This window comes from Ambystoma mexicanum, chromosome 4q, assembly GCF_040938575.1.
Source record: "Ambystoma mexicanum isolate Mex_15411 chromosome 4q, UKY_AmexF1_1, whole genome shotgun sequence".
NCBI lineage: Eukaryota > Metazoa > Chordata > Amphibia > Caudata > Ambystomatidae > Ambystoma > Ambystoma mexicanum.
The window spans coordinates 719676635-719699366 of NC_090928.1; the positions used below are offsets into that span (position 1 = coordinate 719676635).

Below are 22732 nucleotides of genomic sequence, written 5' to 3' on the forward strand. Positions count from 1 at the left end.
GAACATAATTATAGGATTTTATTTTAACTTCAACTGCAAATCCGATATATTTAGCCACACTTATAAAATTAGGTTAAGGCTATTTTTTGCTTGATTAACAATATTTTCATGGCATAAATGGATCAAACTGATTTTCAGGATATTAACGTTACCTTTGGAACGCACGTTGCAGTTTCTGACAAGCGAGGGTAGGTATATGAGTTGTATGAATGTCCTTGATGGCTCGCTTTAAAAGCGCTTGCTCCATATAGAATCACTGGCTCCTGCAGGCCCGACCCTGATCTTGACCTTTGTCTTATGGTTGGCTGTGGGCTTGTCTGGTTTACATAAGAGGACTTTGGTCTCCTTTCAAAGTCATCCTTTGACAGTCCATCTCCCCAGTCATTGTCCTCAAGTCTTTCTTTCGATCCCTCACTGAGAATTCTAGTCCTAGAAGGCGTGCACTTAAAAGGCTCCGCATAAACTAGAGGCGATGACGCGGAAGACCTTTGCAACTCCCATTTCAGGCAACTGCGTTCAGAAGAAAGACCTTTATCTTCCATGTGTGCATGGTAATCTGGAGGAAACCTTGAGAGATCGGATTTTAGGGGCTTATTGTCTGGATAGTAGGCCTCATAAGATTTCCTGTTCATTGTGTGCCCATTTTGCTTGGTAGGCTTGCTTCCTTTACAAAACCTGTCTATCTCTTCTTCCGGGAGCATGCCTTCTCTGCATTTTTCAGATATGTAAAATCTGTCTGACTCACGAGAATATTGGCCATAAGAGATGTAGCCATTTTCCTCATGGTGAATTTGAGCATGGTTTGAATTCCCCTGGCGTGGGGTGGGAGGGCTTTCCTTGCGTAGGGAATTGGAACGGGTAACTGAAATATTGTCAAAATCTTCTAGTAAGCCATTGATCGCAGCATCCTTTGGAGGTTTATTTCCTCTAACAATAGTCTGGAGAAACAAAAGGAAAAGATGTTTTTATTTTGCATTATATTTTCAGTTTTCCACTAGCAAAATATGTATACTGTACTGAATTGTACTTTACACAAGTTTGACTTAGTGAATTTCAGAATCTGTGTCATAACGCAAGTTGGATTACCATACATTTTCTTGAACTAAAAATGCAGCATTATGAAAGTGTATTTCAACAAAAGGAAGGAATATATAACAAACTATATCAAACAATGAACATGTCCCCTCAGAAAGCAATTTTAAATAACAGCCGCTACATCAATATAGGCTGCATTATGTATTCTCAATGGACATAAAGCAGTATTGTCAAAAAATATCATTTTTAATATATTAATCTCTAATTCAGCACAAGTAATACAAAAATTGTTTAAAAAACATATACACATGACATAGTCATATACATGTTAAAAACATTCCACCTCACAGTATCGAAACATTTATGCCGACAAATAGATCAGCATAACACAACAATGGCAACTTAATTGATCTCATTTCCCATTGTGTGTCACAGCCCAACTTATATAAGTTTCTGTCCTCTGTGTTCTCAATAACCGGACATTCATCAGGGGCAGAAGTAATCCTGTGCTTCAGGTAGATTCTTCCTATTCAACCAACAACTTGCTATTTCTAAGGGAAAAAAAGAGACAAACATGTATCACTAACACCGGCATAATCGGTTTAATTAATCAACATAGCCACACCCTAATCACCAATAGGGTACCAAGTATACAGTAAATCATACACCTGGTCAAGGGTATCAAGAAATATATAACTTGGACCTCAAAAGCCAACCCATTTATGGCTCTTCACTGCAAAAGCAAGAGGGATTCAGCATTAAGTACCACGAAAAACTAATCCAAAGCTAAAATGTAGATCTCTCCGACTCATAATAGCCGTTCTTTCCCCTGAGTAAAAGGAATCTTAGCATCTCAATCACCAGTAGGATACTAATACAACCCAAAAATAGAAGTTCTACTATATAGATTGCTCACCATGGGATGTGGAAGCTGTTCTTTTCCTAGATCCAACCAAGTCTCAGTCGTGGTAGCCCTTTCCAATTCCTCTAGACCTACAGGTGCCTAAAATACAGGGAGTGGAAGATAGATTTCATTATCCCACCAAATATCCATTATTCCTCTCATCCAACTCAAAGGAGAGTTCTTACCTATCTCAGGCTCTTGTAAGCCAACAAATATATGTTCTAATCAGAGTCCATCTGAATATGGCCTCTTCCTCTTCACGGATGTAAACCTCTCACTCTGTAATAGTACAATGCTAGATCAGCAAAATGTAAAGGAGTATCCCCATATAGGACTCGAGTAATTAGGCAACATTCCTAGCTCTTACCTACAATTTGATGGATACACTCCTAGTAGGCAGCCACGTGTAGAAATTCGAGATCAGGGGCCGGCGGACGCGTCCACCGCCAGTTCTACCAACAACCGTACACGAATCCTCCTTACGCGTAAGTGGCATACCGTGATGACGTCATCACGCTAGTTGTCGCGCGGTGACGTAATACGTCATCACGCACCCTTCACGCAAAAGTAGGGCCGGGCTCAAAAATCCCTAGCGATAGCGAGGTTGCCAAGCTACCATTGCTACGGGGAAAACAAATGGGGATCTCACAACAACCCCACACGGGCCAACAGAGTGCCTACCCCAATAACCTCAAAGGTACATCTAGAGCTCAAAAGTAGCAACACCAAAATGAAAGAAAACGGGGTAACTTACCGAAATTTTTTCACCCAATGACCATCACAGAAGTCAAAAAGACTATAGGCCAACCATCTGGGTGATTCTAGTCACACTTACAGCGGGAAAACCCCTGACCCGATCATGTCCAACGGTCAAAGAGAAACCACAGAGTCACCTCTCTCAATGAGGATTTACCAAAATGCATTATGAAAGTAGCTTAACACATATGCAAAACTAAAATTAGGCATCAACACTGTTTAGGTAAGCGCAACTTACTATTATTTTTAGAAACCTTGTTTTCCATCTATTGCAGTTTCCAGCCACCAACTTCAACAACCGTCTTTCCTACATTCCATTGCTACTCAAAAATGGGTTAATTAAGGCTATTCTATACCTCGTTTTCAAAAATGGCACACTATTTGATTTAACTCTACCAATAAAGTAAGCATGTATTATCTAATAAAGGTAACCATTTTGAAGAACAAAGTTAAAACAACATAAACAGACTGCAAAGATCGAATATGGGGGAGGGGAGTGGGGGCGGGCTCGGGTGTTGTGCGCCCTGCTGCAGTTTCTTTTCCAATACCCTCATTGAGGGAGCTGTTTTGGTGGCCATGTCGCCTCCAGCTTAAGCTTCCCGGCCTCCCCTTTGCAGGATGAAGTCTGTGGGGGAAAGGGTGCAGGTGTCGGGCGTCCCACAGGGTGTTTGGCAGCCACGTGAGAAGGCTGCTGCACAGGCCTACCTAGGACCGGAGTATTGGCCAGGGAGCAACAACGGGTGAAGCCGCAATTATTGTAGCTGTTACTGTTGATCTAAACAAATCCTAGTCATCTTTACCATCTCACAGTATCATTATGCAGGGGGTAAGGGGGAAGAGCAAATAACAAAGCGAAACATTTTAACACTTAAGCAGCAGGTGGTGGCTAGTCTATTACTTCTAGGCCCTGGTACCTGCCCCAAGGGAAACAACCTCCCAGTCCAATATGAATCGAGGGAGAGGCCTATTTCCTGAAAAAAGAGCTACACCAATTCCTAGTCTCCACTCATGGTGCCTGTGGGGGCAAAGACATGGACAGTAAGGCAATGGATTACATTCACACTGGTAGCAGCAGCAAATGTAACGCTGGGTTTTGGCCCTGAGCAGCAGGAAAGGGTCAATTCCACGAGCAGCATCACAGTCACCATTGGAAAGTCTGAAGGCCCGCCCCAGGGTCTCCCTAGCGTCCCAGGCAGTCACAATTGATGGGCATGGAGAACTGAGGGCAGTAATGGAGCCATTCCAGCCCCCCTACTCTTGAGGATTTGAGTGCCAACAAGAGCCCAGCAACCTGCTCCGCCACCCTGGGCATCCCTCAAGATAGTCCCTCCCTTAAAACTGGTGGATCTGGTAAGGGCAACCCAGCGCTTGTGACTATGCCAAAATCTGCAGGACAGAGCCCTGCAACTATCAAATTAGGCACAGAAGAGATGCGGGGGGGTGGGGGAGGGCATGGACAGTCAGCCGGGAACAGTCCCTATATAGTCAATAAGGTGGAGGAGTCTTCTGCCACCCACGGCCGCTAAACGGAATTTAGAAAACAGCTACTACATCCAGACCCCGCAACCATGCAGCACAAAATGATGTAACACACACTGATGGCACTGAGGATATTGGGTGTGCTGTGACCAACACCAACATTCCATGCTTGGGAATAATCATCAATGAGAGAGAATATGACACGTGCGTTGGGAGTGGTCCTCCGTGAAGCCCCAGTGACCCTTGCGCCGGCAGTGGTCTATCGCCGAGTTTTAATGCCCACAACGTACCAAATTCACAGAGACTACTCATCTTGCACAACATTGACAACAGGGCACCCACGGCCAGTACCTGTAAAGGCAGCCTCATTTTAGCAGAGTTGGTAGCCATGAAGAGGCTGTTTCTTGCCACAGGCGAGTCATTACCTGGTCTGCTGGATGCATTGGTCCCCTAACCCACCCAAACCCACCCGAGGAGACAATACATGAAAATCATGCCCACCCTCCCCCCACAAATGTCACGCAGTAAGCATGGGACAGGGCGCAACCCTGTATCTGGGAAGAGTAATGACCAAAATAGTACAACGGTCAATAAGGTGTCTCAGGCCGCACTTAATGCTGGCCCTCATAACCATACCCCAAGAGCAGGGAATCATGTAGTGAATCTACTTGAACAGCTTAAAAACGGAGATGCAGGCAGAGCGCCAAGTTCAGACCCAAAAGCATAGAAGCCAGTTGGCAGGACTGGCTATGTAGTAGGTAATCATGCCCCAGACAGTGCCAGCTCCAGGGCTTGCAGATTAAGATCTGGCCAAAGCATGACAAAAAAATAAGCTAGGGGGATTGTTTGGGGGTACAGTATTGTTGCTTAAGGTACCGAAATTAGCCCATCTGGAAACCAGGCATGCGCTTATAAATCAATGTATGCACTGGTTTTGTGAATTATGTGGTTGCCTTTCTGTAATTTGAGAGGATATTGTTAACTGCACCAGACTGCAGTACCAGCGGTAAAGTGCCTACGATTTCTTACAGATAGAGATCAGGGATCAGACAGTGGCCAATGGCATTTTGGGCATTTACTCGAGACACAGCACAAGTCTTAACAGCACAATCAAAATCTGTGCACATATCCTGCATACCAAGGGCCATATTCCTGCAACTAGGCCTTTGCACCCGATGTTAAGTGGTGGAAACGGAGAGCCGTTAGTAAATAGGACCTGGGCTAGGTCAAGACAGACAGGGGACCCGGGACCTCAGGGTGATTGGGAGAGAGACTAATTATATCTGCTGCGGGAGAATGGTTGAAGTTTGGAGATTTTGTGGGGAAACTACTATATCACCACATGGGAGGACGTATTGTAACTGATAGTTCTTTAGTATTTTGCTGTATGTTTCAGGCTGTACTTTCATGGCTCTACGGCCGAATAAAGTTATTGATTGAATTTCTTGGAAAACATAAGCTATCAGAATGTATGTTCTATTCCTCCAATCTTTTCTGTATTTTATTTTTAATTCTACTACTGTTCGTCGTCTTTTCACAATGTATCACAGGTTAGACTCTTGTCCAGTTGAACTTATCTTCTCTTGAGTTACCATACCATTCATTTACATAGCAGTGCCACTATGTAACAGCCCTTGTTCATTTCAACAATCTTGATCATTCAAAAACGCACTAATTTCCTCATCTTCATAGATTCAGGGTTTTTAATTTTATTTAATTCGCTTCTTGACTTTCACAATTTCTGAGAACATTTTCCTAAGCTCTCGGACATTCTATTCTTATTCCATTAGTTTCTATACATGACTCTCACAACATTTCCCCGGTTTTCACTTGGTTAGGTTCTGCAAGCTGTGACCGTTTACCCCCAGTTTGACCATAACACGTTGTGCTTCTGAAAGAGTAGAATGAGTTATGCAATCTCCCTTGTCATATACTCCTTACACTTTTCCTTGGCATCATTAGGTTAACAGGTCACTTGACCCAAGTTCACCTGACATTTTTCTCAAGCGCCATGCTGGACACATCTAGACCATGTCAAATATAGAGGAAAGGTTGAGGAGAATGAGGACAGAGGGAGAGCTAGAGCCAAGATTAGAGAGCAGATCTTCACGGGTGTTCAAAAGTGCAGTTTCCGTGCCTCTGGCTGCTCTGAAGCCAGATTGATGGTCATGAAGACAACCAAGAGATTCAGTGTGGAGGGTTAGCTGGGAGATAGCAAACTTCTCCAGGAGTTTGCCCTGGAAACGAGTGATAGAGAACGGGCGATAGTTTGCCAGAATGGAGAGGTCGGCAGAAGACTTTTTTAGTAGGGGATGCATAAGGGAGTGCTTGAGAAGAGCGGTGAAAGATCCAGTGGCAAAGGAGTGATTACAGAAATCGACCAAGGCTGGAGCGAGAGAATCAATGTTGTCCTTAATGGTTCTGGAGGGGCAGGGGGTCACCTGTTTGGATGACACATTCATAGATCAGACTTGTCTGGAAACATCTCCAGGTGTTACAGGAGAGAGGGAGGAGAGAAGGAGAGGCAGCCAAGGAGAGCTTGTGAGAGGTGGAGGGAGAGGAAGTGAAGAGGAGGAGAGTGTGGACAGGATTTACTTGGTTTTAGTGGTGAAATGGGAAGCCAGAGCCGTGCAGAGGGCCTGGGTAGGTGTAGAAGAGGTAGATACTGCAGTAGGATTGGCCAGTTCCTTGCAGATTTTGAAAAGTTTGGTTGTGTTGTTGGAGACCACAGAGATGGACCATGAAAGTGCAGTTTAGATAGACATTAATGATGACTCTGGAGGACTGGAAGGGGGCCAAGAGGTTCTCCCACCGGGTGCCACCAGTAATGGGTGAAGAGAAGGAAGGAGAGAGAAGTGCGACAATTTGAATGGTCCATAGGTCGGGTGACAGTGTTTTGCCATTAACAGGCAATTCAACAAGATTTTGTGATAGTACTCTTACTTCTTAATTGATATGTAGATAGGCTTGACAGCCATTTACTTACCACCTCACTGGATGTGACATATATATATATATATATATATATATATATATATCAGCCTACACCCTGTTTGGTATACGCACATGATAGAGTCTTTATAGCAAGGACTCTGTTGGCTCTGCAAAGGCTAATGAATGGATAGGTGTCATTTATGAGTTTGAAACTAAATGACAATCAACATAGCAAAATCTTATCTGGTTCATGGACCCGTTGAGTTGGCAATGATAAAGTTAAGAAAGGCCAAGAATATGATTCTATGGGTGTTAGATCTTATTAACAGAATACTTGGACACATTAATGAGGTCCATGAACCAGTCAATTGGGGGAATCCATCGGTTCTCAAATAAATATGGTGGTGCTGTAGACCCTACTTTGGAAATGTACCCAGCAAAATCATTCAGTATTGCTTAATATGCTGCAGATGTCTGGGGGTATGCTCCACTGCTAAAGATAGAGAGGGAGGAACAGAAATGTTTACATAGCCAGTTGTGAGTCTTTCCAGTAACTGCTAGTAAATTATTAAAGTATGAAACCAATACTCAACATCTTACAACTGAACTTAAATTTTCTGCAGTTTCACTTTGGTTTTCAATCTTTGTCATGTCACTGGTGATTTGTTTAGCAGACTTTATATAATTCTATATGGATTCATTCATGACTGGGTTGCCTTCTTTCGTTATCAGTTAAAGAATGAATCCCAATCCTCAGATAAAGAATGGTAATTGAGGCCTTCAATAACTGTCTCTATCATATCCGAGTACAAAAAGATTGATCTAAGATATTGTCGAAAGCTTATTGGCCTTATTTTCAATGGCAACTAAATATTGAGTTCAGACAGTGATCAAAGTTATTGATGTGATAACCACTTTTTCTTCATGATAATCTGCATAAACAATATCTTGTCACCTGTGAGAAATCTGAAGGTGCCCACACATCTACTCCTCAGGAATCTTCTGTTCAGGTAGCCACGGGGCATCACTTTTGGATCCTGCAGAGAGGGTCCTGGGAATGCCCCTCGTCACCCCCAGGAACATGACAGGACGGAGAGCCAGGAACGCTCAAAGTCATCCATCTTATTTCGGACGAATCCCAAGTGCACCGTTTGCTGACATGTACATGAAAAGGTATCCCCTCACTCCTACAGGCCCAATCCAGTGCATATTCTTACAGGTATAGGGGAGACAGCAGAGATTGTGGATGGAAAGTCTCGATTGAGCACCGAGAAACCACAATGTTGGCGTCATTAGTGACACCACGACATTGCAGCGTTAGTCATGAAGCACGCTCACAGACAGCCCTGAACCGCATTACACGAACACACATTCGCATACATGAAGAACATGCTTACACAGTTCTATAGTTAGAGGACGGATACATATACATACTGTCAAAGCTTTTATTATTTTTCTCACTAGCCAAGTACAGTAATGCAGAAACGCAAAGCAACAAGAGATCCAGACCAAGCTTGCAGATGCTTAATGGCAAACTAACCCTATGGAACTACAGAAGTATATATGGAGCCTGGTAGGACCATGTGTGACTAACGTATAGGTTACTTAGTGCAACAGTGCAACACAAGCATGTAGAAATCATATTATAAGTCTAAGGAAAATTACCGAAGGCCTGAAGCCACAGAGCACGCGACGAGAAGAGCTGATTCAGGCTGCATAGCACGCAAAGCAGGCTTACAGCCAAGCTCAGAGATTCACAGTCATATTCCAAACTTTAGACAAGGAACCAACTGCAGAGAAATGGAATAAATCCTCATAAATGCAGGCTCAAGAGTTCGATTTTGTGGTCTACAAGCACGTGATGCAGCCGAGCCAGACAATGGGCATTCACCCGTGGAGGGAAAGAAGAGCCAATCCCAGCACACGAGAAGAGGAAACAAGTGTTGCAAACGTAGGTACACACTCTCATAGGCAAAGATGGTACACTACCCGATACAATACAGACAATTATTTCACGTCACCTTGAAAAGGTGCCCAGAGAGCTGAGAACCAAATCAAATCCGAGGCCTGGGGAAATCCGCTCTAGCCAATCACAGAATAGAAAATCAGGGGTGGATGGCACGGGGGAAAGAACCAATGGTATCCCACTACTCTGCAACAATGTAATAGACAGTTTCCTGGGAATGGGAGAGGCCAGCCACCTGACATGCAAGGACCAGTAGAATAACCTCCATAGGGTACTTCTATAAGGAATACCACTCTCGATACCCAATTATTTGTGGTGTTAGGTTTTTCGGGGAAGGACCCAGGGATGACGTAATTTGTCCACAAAACCGGGACGCATACCATGGAGTACTGAGAAGTACTGGAGAATCTTGATTGTCTTGTATGATCCCTGTTGGTTTTTTGTAACAAACCGTAGTTCTAACTTGTTGTTGGCTGAGTCCTCAGTTTATTCTGGGGAAGGGTGTTGGGCCCTTGAGAGTCAGGCAGACCCCCCAGATGACCTCTGGTATACCTGGGAGAATTACCCCAACAAGTTGGTAGCAGAGTAGATGGTTGGGCTGCGTTAGCCGGGCACAAAGCTGACTCTCCAGCCGTGATGCACGAAAGGCTGCAGGACCCTTTGTGTGTTTTGAGAGGACGGGAACCGCGTGGCCCATGGAAAGGCTGTTAGGAGCCAGCCTGGGGAATATCCTGCCCGAAGTCCGTGAGGCGTCCAGCAGACCAGAAGGGTGAAGTGGCAGCTTTGGGGGACGTGGGAGCCGAGCAGCGTCCGCAGACCACAGAGTGTAAATATTGACCCAGCCACACAGCAAATAACCGGGTGTGTAAGGGGGGGTATCGAGTATTGTCGATTATTGTTTGGTATTGTCAAGTATTGCCTAGTGTTGTCAAGTTTAGTAGGGATAGGAGCGGAGGTAGATGTAATTTTTCTGTGGTTAGAGCAAATTCGGTTTTGAGGTAAAAGGTTCTGTGAACAACCTAAACTATTAACTCGAGGGCACAGGTGACAAAAGGTATGTAAATAGTGGATTTCCTGTGGGTTGGACATTTTAGCTCTGGTCATAGATGACTGTATTCCCGCAAGGTTTAGCAAGGGAGCTGACTTAGATTGCGGAAGGTGATTCATCTGGTTAAGTCTCAAGGATGTGTTTTACTTGTAAGGTGACGCTACAGGTACAGATTGAACACAAACAAATATTGGTTTACTCTGCTAGGAGGCAGGAAGAAAGCTGTGGGGTTTGTATTGGGGTTGTGTGTATTTTTTGAGCAACAGGGTTATAGCATTGTGTGTGCTGTAATTTAATTTACTTTTTAGCACTACCTTGTTTAGTGAATGGGTGACGTCACCTGTAGGTCTGTGCAAAGGAGTTGTAGTACACAAGGCGCTGAGTAGTAAGCATTGGAAAGCTTGGATTGGCAGACGAGGCGGTCCAGTGGCGGTTTGTGGAAGGCGCATGCAGAAGATTTGTGGGTGTGCCTGAGGAGGCAGAGAGCGTGAAGGGGCGGTGCACGCCTAATAGGTGATTGTGGAGCCAGAGAGGCTCGGAATAAATCAATGGAATTGTGTTTACACTATGTTTTTCCCCTAACAGCAGATTATCGAAATCCTCGATTTGAGGTCAGGTAAGAGTAATGTATCGAGGGAAGTGTGGGGATGATACGCCTGTACAGCACCTGTGTAAGACCCTCCCACCTTACAAAGATAAGATTTGTAAATACTGCGTAGAATGTACTAAAAGCAATGACTGGAAATTAACCAAACCATGGCCACCATGCAGAAGTTTCTCCAAGGATGTGTAGCAATCACTGCTGACATACTTACAGGGTACCTTTAAGGGAAAGAAGCTATAATATTTGAGTTGTGGAGGATATTTCAGAAGGCCGAGGGTGATGCAGCGAGGCGTCAGTGGATGTTGAACTAGCAGGAGGCGCAGGGGCCTGTGTCCCCGCCCTCCGCTCCCACACCCTCTCCTGCAAGTGAGAACTGTGAGAACACAGATGATGAGCAGGGGATGTACCCATTATGGGAGCTAAAAGCAGCAGAGGTATATTCAAACCCATTATATAAACCAACACCATATACCATGGAAGAGGGACAGAAGGGAATGGGGCAGCCGATCAGCAAGAAAGAAGCAAGCAGTGAGACGCAGAAGGACCCAACTGAGGGACTAGAGGGCATAGCCACTAACAAGTGGGTAGGGGGACATATTCTCCTAAAACTGGAAGGGAAGACGAACCGAGAACAAGAAGAAGCAATCAAAGGAATAGAAGGCCTTAAAGGGAGAAGCGAAGCAAAAGACTGGGCCAAGGCTATGGAGGAAGCGGACAGAAGGGAGAGGTAAAGAGAAGACAGACTAGAGAGGGAGCGCAGAGAATAGAAAAGGGAGGAAGAGAAAGAGCAGGAACAGCGAGAGAGGAGAAGGAAGGAGCAAAAGGAGATTGAGAAGCAGAGGGAAGCAGATGAGAAAGAAAAACAAATGTTAATAGATAGGGAACGGAGGAAGTGGCAGATAGAAGAGAGGTCCGATAGCAGAGCGAGTGGAGCAGCTTGCTATGATATCCTTGCAGAGCCTGCTGACGCAGGTTCGAATCCCGGCAGGGCCAAACTCAGCATTTCATCCTTCCGAGGTCGATAAATGAGCACCACACACCGTGGGTAATAATAAGCAGCGCTCAGATGCCCGAGGGCTCGTAGCGCTATACAAATGCTAAATTATTATTATTATTACGAGGGAGCACAAACGCAAGCAGGAGGAGGAGTGTGCAATTAAAGACATAAGAGCACAATGGGCACTGGGTGCAGGAGACAGCATGAGCCTAGGAGGAGAGGTAGGAGCGCAGAACCAGACAGTACAACCCTGCCAAGCAGGTCCACGACAGCAGCAGAAGGCATGGGATCCTATGGAGATAAGGTTGGAAAATAATTGATCGATTCAAGGGGGAAGGCTGGAGAAGACACAACCTCTAGGAGACTGAGCTTTGTGGACTATTTCTGCAGCGATATGGAGACAGAGTCAGAAGATGATAGAGGAGGAAGTGGGGATGAGAAAAGAGGGCAACCAAGGTATAGGTCCACAGGGGACAGTGCAGAAAGGAGTGTGACATGGGAAGGGGGCAGACCTACAGGGATGACGAAGGACGACCGGGACGGTCAGACGCGACTGACCAGAGCAGCATCACACGACTCAGACAGTGTACACCCATCCATTGAGAGACTCAGGGATCTCCCAGGACGAGGGAATGGGAAGGCGGCTATAGCATGTTCTAGCGCTACGATCAGGGGGGTGGTCTAACAACTGTGCGCCACTACACAGAGGAGAGCAAATAGACGTATCCACTGATAGAGATGCAGACAAATGCCTCAGACTGACTAGAGGAGCGAGTAGGAAGGTAGGGTTCACACAGCTGTCCCCACTGGAAAGGGAGGGGGACGGCCTCAATATATACCATGGAAGCACATCGAAAAGGAAAACGTGAGATGTAGGTTACCTTTGTTAGCCGTGGGTGCGGGGAAATGGATATACAAGATGGAAAGAATGACAGCGGGACAGAGATTAGCAGTGGGGAATGTAAAGGGACTACTAGTGATGATCCTTGGAGAGGCTGTTGATGACGTATGGAAAAGGTCAGGGTTTTCATGAGTGACTTTCAATGACATGGCACACGATGGTTCGCCGTTTGCAAATTGCAGAGCAGCAATATGGCAAGCTTTAAGGAGACAATACCCAGACACGTCAGACATAAGTGCAATTATGGCCCGCAAGATGGGGCCAGATGAAGACCCCTTACACTATATTCAGGCAATCCAAGAGCTTTGGTGCCTTGAAACGTTAGAACCGTGGGAAAAAACAGTAGCTTTATTCTATCACATATTGCACCAGGAGCTGCCAGAGCCGGTACAGAAGCAACTCAAGAAACTAGTAGGCATGGAGGCAAAACCTTGGCCAAAAATACAGCTCACGATAGTACACCATTGTAGGCTATTGCAAGAGAAAATAAGGAAGGAGGACGAGGAAAGGAAACAAGAGGAGGCTAGGCTAGTTGAAAAGAAATTATCAAAGTACTCCTTGGAAAGGGCGGTAGTGATAAGCGTAGGAGCACAAGGGACACAGCAACAACAGTATGCACCGACTGCCCGCAGCGGAGGATTTATGGGGCTGGGGAACAAGCAGCACAGGTTTTGAGGAAGAGCGGGCCACCCAGGGGACGCTGGTACCAACCACAGATACATCACAACCAATTAGGTGTCCAAGGAGGGTTTCAAGGATATGGGCAACAGCTGCAGCATGTCCCAGGGGATTATGCAGAGGGTTTCCAAGGACAAGGGAGGGAGCCACCACAGTGCTGGTTGTGCAGGCAGATAGGGTACATTTCGAGAGTGTACAGAAGCATGGGGTGCAACAGAATGAGCGAGCGTAGTACCAGCAAGCATACCAAGGGGATCAAGACGAGTATTGCACACAGGACCAAGCACAACAACAACAAGGACCGACTTCTAGTGCAATCTCGCAGACACCACAGATGCAAGCACCGACCAGCGATGGGACAATGGCACGCATAGACTCCACAGCAACGACCCCTATTAGGTGCTTGGGAGGGGTCACCAGGGTGGGGAACAATCCATTTTCTGGGAATGGGTTGTCCTTATACCCTCAATATGATAGCCCACAGACGGACTTGAATCACACATAGGGGTGTTGATAGGTGACAAGACTTTTTCCTTTCTTGTAGACACAGGGGGACTAAGTCCTGCATCCGAGAGGGAAGCTATAGGTTATCAGGTGATGTCATGAATACTCAAGGATTCTCTGGGGCTACGGAAGTTGTTCCTTTCACAGACAATATCTCCCTCTATATAGGGGAACACAATTTACCTTTGCCTTTACTTCACTCTCGAGAGACACCTGTAAAACATACTAGGGAGAACACAAGTAAGTTCCCAGTTGGGGAACTCCCGTCCCCTGCACACTATCAATGGCTAGAGTAGCCCAGTAATTTTAGAATAGTAGAAGTAAGTATTTAGTAAAGGTAAATATTACAATTAAAGTCACTGTCTTCTTTAAGGGTCTATTGGTCAGATATGACCCTGAGTACACCATTCACAAAGTCTTTTTGTTCTTTTTCAAAGATGATTTATTCCAAATATAAGTGCCCAACGCGTTTCGAGATACAATCTCTTCATCAGGGGCTGTGCGCTGAATACATTTTCATTTTCATTTTTCATATATCTACAAATATTCAACAAAAAAGTGCAAATTAGTAAATGTAAATTATCCCAAAGAAAGGTTGTAGCTTATCGTGTTAATATTCTAACCAAGTTCAAATTGTGCAGTCAGAGAAACAGATGCAATCATCTTCCATAAAACCCAATCAGGTTTCTTGTTGGTAAGAACAATTAGAGAGACATAACACATATAGATATTTTTACCATTATTAAGTCATCATTTTCAATTTCAAATATGGTTGATCCTTGTGACAACAGTAAAGGAATTATTGACAAAAATCAGCCTAAAACCCATGTCAATCGAGATAAACAAACGGGCAGACATTGTTATAAAAAAACGTACCATATGTTGATAAGGAAGTATTCCTAAGAAGTAAATAGCGAATGAGCTGTCTGCCAATTGAAATGGCTTGCAAGTAGTCTACCTAAGGAGTGTGAAAGAAAAGAAAGGAAAAGGTACTTCAAATTGAACCAATGTATTGGTATAATAAATGACAAGGAGCAAGACGTTAGCATACTTACTAGAGTATGGTATAAGGCCCGGTTCCCAAACTAAGTGTGGAAAAAACGGCCGTGAGTGTCTTGCTAAAGCATGTAGGCACAAAGTCTGTTTTCCTCTGTACAAAAAACAGGGTAAAAGTAAACCAATGTCAATTCTCAGGGCTAAGGGTATGTCTAAATGAAGTGAAAAATAGAGCCTGTGGGTACTTACAATGGCTTGCTATACGAGTAGTTCGATTCCAGCCGTGTAAAGAGCTAGACAACATGGCGGTATAAATATACGTCATGTACGTGACGTCATCACGTGGTTTACGCGTGTGACGTCACGAATGTCAACAAACCGCGTAAGGCGGCTGCGTAGGTGACACTGTGGCTTAAAATGTAGAGGCTGTTTCTAATATTTCAGTGGATAAACAAAGTGGGGTGTTGTACAAGATCTGCAAGCACAAGCAGTATGTAAGGTACTGAAGAACTCGAGTTTATCGATGTATATACAAGAGAATCCCGGGGTGGGGAGTGTATAATGGAACTAAAGGTGATGGGTAATGGGGATACCCTGGAAAACGGGAACCCTGTTGGTCTCTGTTAAGAGGATAAGATGGATGGGGTAATAGGATTACACTGAAGGGTTCCTAGGATGTGTAAAATCATATTTTTAGAGCCGACTGATCCTGTCTCTTAAACCGGAGTGCACAATCTAATCAGGCACTTGCCAATATACAAGTCAAAACCATAGAGTATGCATAAAATCAAGAAATGCAGATAGGTAATGGCTAAATTAACATTGAATGTACAATCTAATTGATGGCCTGTCATGTCAATTGGTTAAAGAAGGTGTGAAACATATACTTTTAGTTAAGAGCATGTGTCAATGTAACCAACAACCTTATTCAAAGAAAGGGTCCTAAATAAAAATCTTCATTGAGACCATGTGGTTGGACTGCGTCTAATTTATGTATCCACCATAATTCCCTCTGTGAAAGTTTTTTGGCAAAGTCCCCACCTCTGGGTAGTGAGTGTACAGTTTCCAATATAACCCAACGCAGTTGGGTAATGTTGTGACCATTTTCTTTAAAGTGTCTGAACACTGGAGATTTCTCGTTTTTGGTTCTAATGTTGGACTTGTGCTCCGTCCACCGTTCTTTGGCCTTTCTGATTGTTTTCCCAACATAATATTTACCGCAGGGGCATCTGAGGGCATATATGATGTTTTTGCTATCACATGTGGCAAAATCATGAAGAAGGATTTTTTTGCCATTGCTAGGATGGCGAACGTGGTCTCCCTTGATGATATTGGGACAATGTTGGCACTGAAGGCAAGGGTAAGTGCCCGGTTTTTGTTTCACCAATGTAGTTTGACTGGAAATGTTCTTCCTTTCTGCTTTGATTAGGCTATCCCTGAAGTTCTTACCCCTTTTGTAGGCCAGCATTGGGGGTTCTGGAAAAAGTCTGTAAAGGTTGGAGTCTGATTTAATGAGATCCCAGTTTTTTGTGATGATCTTTTTAATCTGGTAGCTTTGACTAGAAAACTTCATGGTATGGATGAGTCTGGTTGTGGTTTTTTTAGGTTTTTCTTCAAGTAATTGAGCTCTAGAGAACTGATCTGTTCGGACTACAGCCTTTTCCAGGCTGGCATCTGGGAATCCTCTTGTTTTGAACCTTTTCTTCATTTCATCATATTCGCTTTGTAGTCGTGTGGCATCAGAAGTTATCCTCTTAAATCTTAGCATCTGGCTAAAGGGAAGGTTTTCTTTAAGATGAGAAGGATGAAAGCTTCCAAAGTGAAGAGTACTATTGCAATCTGTAGGTTTCCTATAGATGCTGGTGTTCAGGATCAATCCTATCTTTTGAATATTGATATCCAGGAAATGTATATCCGGTTGGCCTAATTCCAGGGTGAAGGTGATTCTTTCATTGCAGTTATTGAGATAGTCAAAAAATTGGTGTAGTTCTTCGATAGTACCATTCCATATCCCAAAGATATCGTCTATAAATCTCTTCCAGAAGATGATTTTTGTTTTCCAGGGTTCTTTGTTAAGTACGTATGTTTCTTCAAAGTGGAACATAAATATGTTTGCATAACATGGGGCTACTGGTGAGCCCATTGATGTGCCCGAGGTTTGTAGGAAGTATTTGCCATTAAATCGAAAATAGTTGTTGAAAAGTATGATGGTGATAAGTTCTATGGCAAAAGTCTTATGGATTGTAGTCTCCCTGTGTTTGAGCAGGAACCATTCTAATGAGTCAATTACTCGTTGGTGGGGGATTGATGTATACAGACTGTTTACGTCAAGAGTAAATAAGATCACTGTAGGATCTGTAATTTTTGTTTCCTCCAGAAGTTTCAAGAAATGGGAAGTATCCTTCAAGTAGGTGGATGTTTGTTGTACCAGCGGTTGTGAGGCTTGGTCTAAATAAACTGCTAAAGGGTGAAATACACTTTCTGTACCCGCCACGATCGGTCTGACTGGGGGGTTGGTTTTATTTTTGTGTATCTTTGGCAAAGCATAAAAGACCGGAGTGACCGGAAATTTTTTGATCAGAAAGTCACATGTCTTATCTGATATCCAATCCATGTCAGTAGCTTTTTCTATTGCTTGTTTGATGGTGTTTTGGACAGAAAAAATCGGGTCTGTGTCTAGGACCAGATATGTCCCTGGGTCATTCAGTAAGTTGCAACAACCCTCATTGTAGAACTCAGTATCCATTAAGACAAGGGCACCGCCCTTGTCGGCTGGTTTTAGAGTAATGGTAGTGTCCTCCCATAGTTCTTTTATCAATTTTAATTGATGTTTTCTAATATTGATGTTCTTGGGGGAGCTATATTTCAAGCGTTTCAATTCTTTTGATGTCTTTAATTTGAATAAATTGATGATGGGATGATTTAACTGGGGATGAAATGAACTCTTGTTCTTTAGTTCCAAGTAATCATGTTTTTTCTGTTGGTCTTTAATTTTCGGCAAAGAATCAAAGAAGACCTTGAGTTCCATTTTTCTTATTAATTTAAATAAGTTGACTTCTTCTTCGCAGTTTGAAGTATTAGTGGTCGGAATGAAGGATAATCCCAGGTTAAGGGTATCCATTTGTGACGTAGTTAATTGTTTAGATGAGATGTTAATGCTGATAGAATCTATTGTTTGTTCTTTTGTCTTGGTTTTCTTTTTCCCTCTTCGGGTTTTCCTCCTCCTAAAAAAACAGGTGCAGTTGTAATTGCTGCTGCTGTGTCCGGTAAAGTAGGTGATTCTGTTCCTTCGTGCGGAGGATGTGTTTGTAGTAAATCTTGTGGAGGATGTGATGTAGATGGAGTTTGATTTGGGGTCTCTTGTTCTCCACTGGTCACGTCGCTACTATAACTGTTGTTTGCAGGTCCTGATGGTCTCGGGGGTCTTGTAGGTCCTGGTCTTGGGTTGTTGTAGAATTCTTGCCACGTATATACAATGTCGCATGCGTAGTCAAGTGTATCCCTGCGGAATTTTCTTATTTTCCGTTGTTCGATATCACATTTATATCCTTCCAATTTCTTGTTGGTATCTTCCAAAATGGCTTTCAAGTCCTCCTCAGTTTTTAATTTAGAAAGTTGTTGATTTAGATCCTCTATTTCTTGATTAATGGAAGATAGAGATCGCGCTAGTTCCTCAATGGTTAAAAGTATCAGGTCCAATGAACATTTATTTAGGATTTGTTCCCAACGTTTGACAAATGATTGATTGTCTCTGCGGAAAAAACGGCTGTGAGTGTCTTGCTAAAGCATGTAGGCAGAAAGTCCGTTTTCCTCTGTACAAAAAACAGGGTAAAAGTAAACCAATGTCAATTCTCAGGGCTAAGGGTATGTCTAAATGAAGTGAAAAATAGAGCCTGTGGGTACTTACAATGGCTTGCTATACGAGTAGTTCGATTCCAGCCGTGTAAAGAGCTAGACTTTCTGCCTACATGCTTTAGCAAGACACTCACGGCCGTTTTTTCCACACTTAGTTTGGGAACCGGGCCTTATACCATACTCTAGTAAGTATGCTAACCTCTTGCTCCTTGTCATTTATTATACCAATACATTGGTTCAATTTGAGGTACCTTTTCCTTTCTTTTCTTTCACACTCCTTAGGTAGACTACTTGCAAGCCATTTCAATTGGCAGACGGCTCATTCGCTACTTACTTCTTAGGAATACTTCCTTATCAACATATGGTGCGTTTTTTTATAACAATGTCTGCCCGTTTGTTTATCTCGATTGACATGGGTTTTAGGCTGATTTTTGTCAATAATTCCTTTACTGTTCTCACAGGGATCAACCATATTTGAAATTGAAAATGATGACTTAATAATGGTAAAAATACCTATATGTGTTATGTCTCTCTAATTGTTCTTACCAACAAGAAACCTGATTGGGTTTTATGGAAGATGATTGCATCTGTATCTCTGACTGCACAATTTGAACTTGGTTAGAATATTAACACGATAAGCTACAACCTTTCTTTGGGATAATTTACATTTACTAATTTGCACTTTTTTGTTGAATACTTGTAGATATATGAAAAATGAAAATGAAAATGTATTCAGCGCACAGCCCCTAATGAAGAGATTGTATCTCGAAACGCGTTGGGCACTTATATTTGGAATAAATCATCTTTGAAAAAGAACAAAAAGACTTTGTGACTGGTGTACTCAGAGTCATATCTGACCGACAGACCCTTAAAGAAGACAGTGACTTTAATTGTCATATTTACCTTTACTAAATACCTACTTCTATTATTCTAAAATTACTGGGCTACTCTAGCCATTGATAGTGTGCAGGGGACGGGAGTTCCCCAACTGGGAACTTACTTGTGTTCTATTGTATTGACAACCCATATACCAGGGCTGTTTCTTTTCTCCTCTGCACCTCAAACCAGTCTTACATTGATCTAAATTCATTTTTACCAAAATAACATCACACATTTGGAGTGCATGGTGTCCAAATTCGATAGGTTAACATACTAGGGAGAGACATCATGAGTAGACTTAACATGATGATTTCCTTTACACTAGGGGATAGTGTGCTCTACACCAGAGATACACTTTCACAACGTAAGGGAAATCATTCAAGCATATTGTGGACGGAAGGTACAGAGGGGGGGCAGTGGAGAAGGAGCTGTTCCAGTATGGCACTGAGATTGCAATTGCACGGCTCCCAAGGATTCAAGGGAAGATGTGGCACGATCCAAATTAGTATATATTCAGACCAGAGATACAGTTGGACGAGGCAGAAGGGACAGAAATACCACTGGAGATCGAGGCAGTGATTGTGGGAGATGAGTGGATAGCAGTACATGGGATGGACAACACAGGAAGGTCATGGCGAGCAGTATCGCCATAGCTGAAAGGGTACAGATTGACAACAGTGATAGACGAAGAACTATTCAGAGACAAAAGATCGGACCATGAGATGGTGTTCGAAATGAGTGAGACATATTGGATAAAGATAAACTACAGAGAGGTACCACAGAGGATGGCGATGGTGCTGAAAGCACCACTCTCTTGCTGCGAGGAGGATTTGGCCAAGGTGCCCAGCATCCCATGTACCATTAGTCCCTATGATGTGTTGCTATTGAAAGGAGTGGGAAGAGTGACGACCACGCTGAAACTAGGAGCAATTTTACCCAGAGTTAAACAATACCCACTTTCAAGGAGGCAGACGAGGGCATTTATGAGACAATTGCAGCACTAGTGGAGCGGGGCATTCTAGTACCATCAGAATCACCATGCAACGCTGCTGTGTACCCTGTCAAGAAAGCAAAGGGGGGGCGGGGTGAGAAACCTGTCGGTGTCTCCCTAGTTAGTACCCAAGGATATCTGTCATCTAGGTGGCCAAGACACGGCTATCGCTACTGGATCCAGTTCCTGGGGGTGCACCAGTGAGGGAGGATCACCTGGATGGGGAGTACTTGGGGAGTGGGACACTGACGGGTGAGACACGGTATCACCCCTTCTTTCAACACCTATTGCCCATCCGCCCATGCAAGATATTCCAAATACACTGCCCCCTCCCTTTTCCAACACAAACACTTAAGCACAACACGAAAGATAATGGACTAACACTCGAGCCATTTACCTGACATGTCCCAATACAAGGGTCAGGCAAAGTCAGGCATCACACACACATGACAGCACGTTCCCTTCCCCACAGGGATAAAAGGTAGATCACGAGAGCACAGGACGAGCAAGGCAGACTGCAAGACGTGAGAGTTAACTCAGCATAAAAGTTCAAAAGGAGGTGAAAGATGACGCATACAGAGGCTGTGACAAGGAGAGAAGCAACCTTGCCCTTTCCGATTAAGGCCTGTGAAACCTAAGACTGAGAATAATAGCCAGCGTGTATTGCAACGGATGTCAACGGTACACAAGACCCTCCTCCGCTGATTACTAAGCTGGGGAGAGACGCTCGTCTCAGAGGTACCAACCTTGACTCGAAGGAGAAGAAAGCCAAGCAGTTCATCACAGCCTGAGAGTCGAGGGGAGAGTCGATAAAAAACAGAATGAAAAGTAGCAAGCAGCTAAATATGAACTTTGAAAGATTTGAAGGAACTATTGAGAAAGAGGGGGGAAAACCTGCAACAGGGGTATCCAGCACCACGTGGGTGCTCACGCAGGAAACTCTGGGTGATTACCTGAATAAATGAGACTACCGTAACAGAAGGCCTTGGGAAGAGGTGAAGAGAGGTCAAAGTGGTCATTCAGGGGTCTTGTAAAATCCTCTGTACCGTCAAAAGTCTTTGACATACAGATGATTGTGAAAGCTAAGGGAACAAATCCTGCATGGTGAAGTCTGAAGTCTTATGAACAGTGTGATGACAAGAATGAACCCGACGGAGGGATGTCCACAAAGAATTGTTTGAAAAGACATTAACACTCAAAGTCTTTGACCAACAGATATTGATGAAGGAAAGGGAGACGAGTCCCGTGTTGTGAAACTAGAGTATACACTGTGTTGTGAAAGTTGGCAAGAGTGAACCCGGCGGAGGGATGCTAACAAAAGGAGAAAAAGTCTAAAGTCCCAAAATACAGTGAACTGCCTATAAAAGTTGGTAAGAGAGAACCCGGCAGAGGGAAGCCGATAACCAGCTGCAAAGCCCGAAGAATTGTTTAAAAGGACATTTAAGATTTGTGAATGAAAGAAGTATTGGAAGACTAGAGGAATTGAATTGTCACCTTTGTCAGTTGGATCCGAGCCTGGCCAAGGGAGAACCAGTGGTGAAAAGTCGTCACCTAAAGTTCATTGCAAAAAGGAACTGTTTAGTTGTTTTGTTGAATACGACTGGTGAAGGGTCTACGCCAGGAAGAGGGGGACCCAGGGGTGAAGCCGTCCCTGTGTTTGATTGTTGAATGCATCAGGCCCTCAAAGGCAATAGATTTATTTGTAAAAGAGACTTAACCATCATGAACCTGATAGCTGCAACAGAACTGTTGACTCGTGCTGAGAAAGTGTGAGTGTGTGCTGTGCTCAGGGGATCCATCTTGTCCTGTGCTCAAAACGGGGGAAGGGAGACCCCTGGCAATCACATCCTGACTTATTTTTTGTGACCACTTCTTTCTTTATGGAGAACATTATCGCACCCTTCTTTTTGTATTTAGAGTAAGAATTGGCAATAGGTTTTTCTTTAGTATAGGCCCTTTTATTTTGACACAACACCACAAGGACTGTCCTAGTTTTCATTTAATAGTAAACACATTCTCCTATCTTAAATTTAGGTTTAGCTTAGGCATTTTTCCACCCTGCATTTACAGTTTAATAAACACCCTTGAACTGTGAACATTTGTGTCTGTCTTTACTGTTGCTACCATGAGTTCCTTACAGGGGACATGGTGTTTTATCCAGGACTTGCGTCCTCTTAATCATACCGCAGAGACAGAGTATCCTTT

General features: G+C 43.7%; 1 protein-coding gene across 2 annotated transcripts in view; it reads right to left on the reverse strand.

The window, feature by feature from the left end:
- PAK5 (p21 (RAC1) activated kinase 5) overlaps positions 1 to 22732 on the reverse strand; it is a 1510924-nt gene that overhangs the window by 457059 nt on the left and 1031133 nt on the right. The window contains exon 3 of one of the 2 annotated variants that reach the window (XM_069608301.1): positions 153 to 938. The exons of the other annotated variant lie outside the window; for it this stretch is intronic. Coding sequence (XP_069464402.1) covers positions 153 to 938 — 786 coding nt within the window. The remainder of the gene's footprint in view (positions 1 to 152; positions 939 to 22732) is intronic. 2 annotated transcript variants of the gene reach the window in all.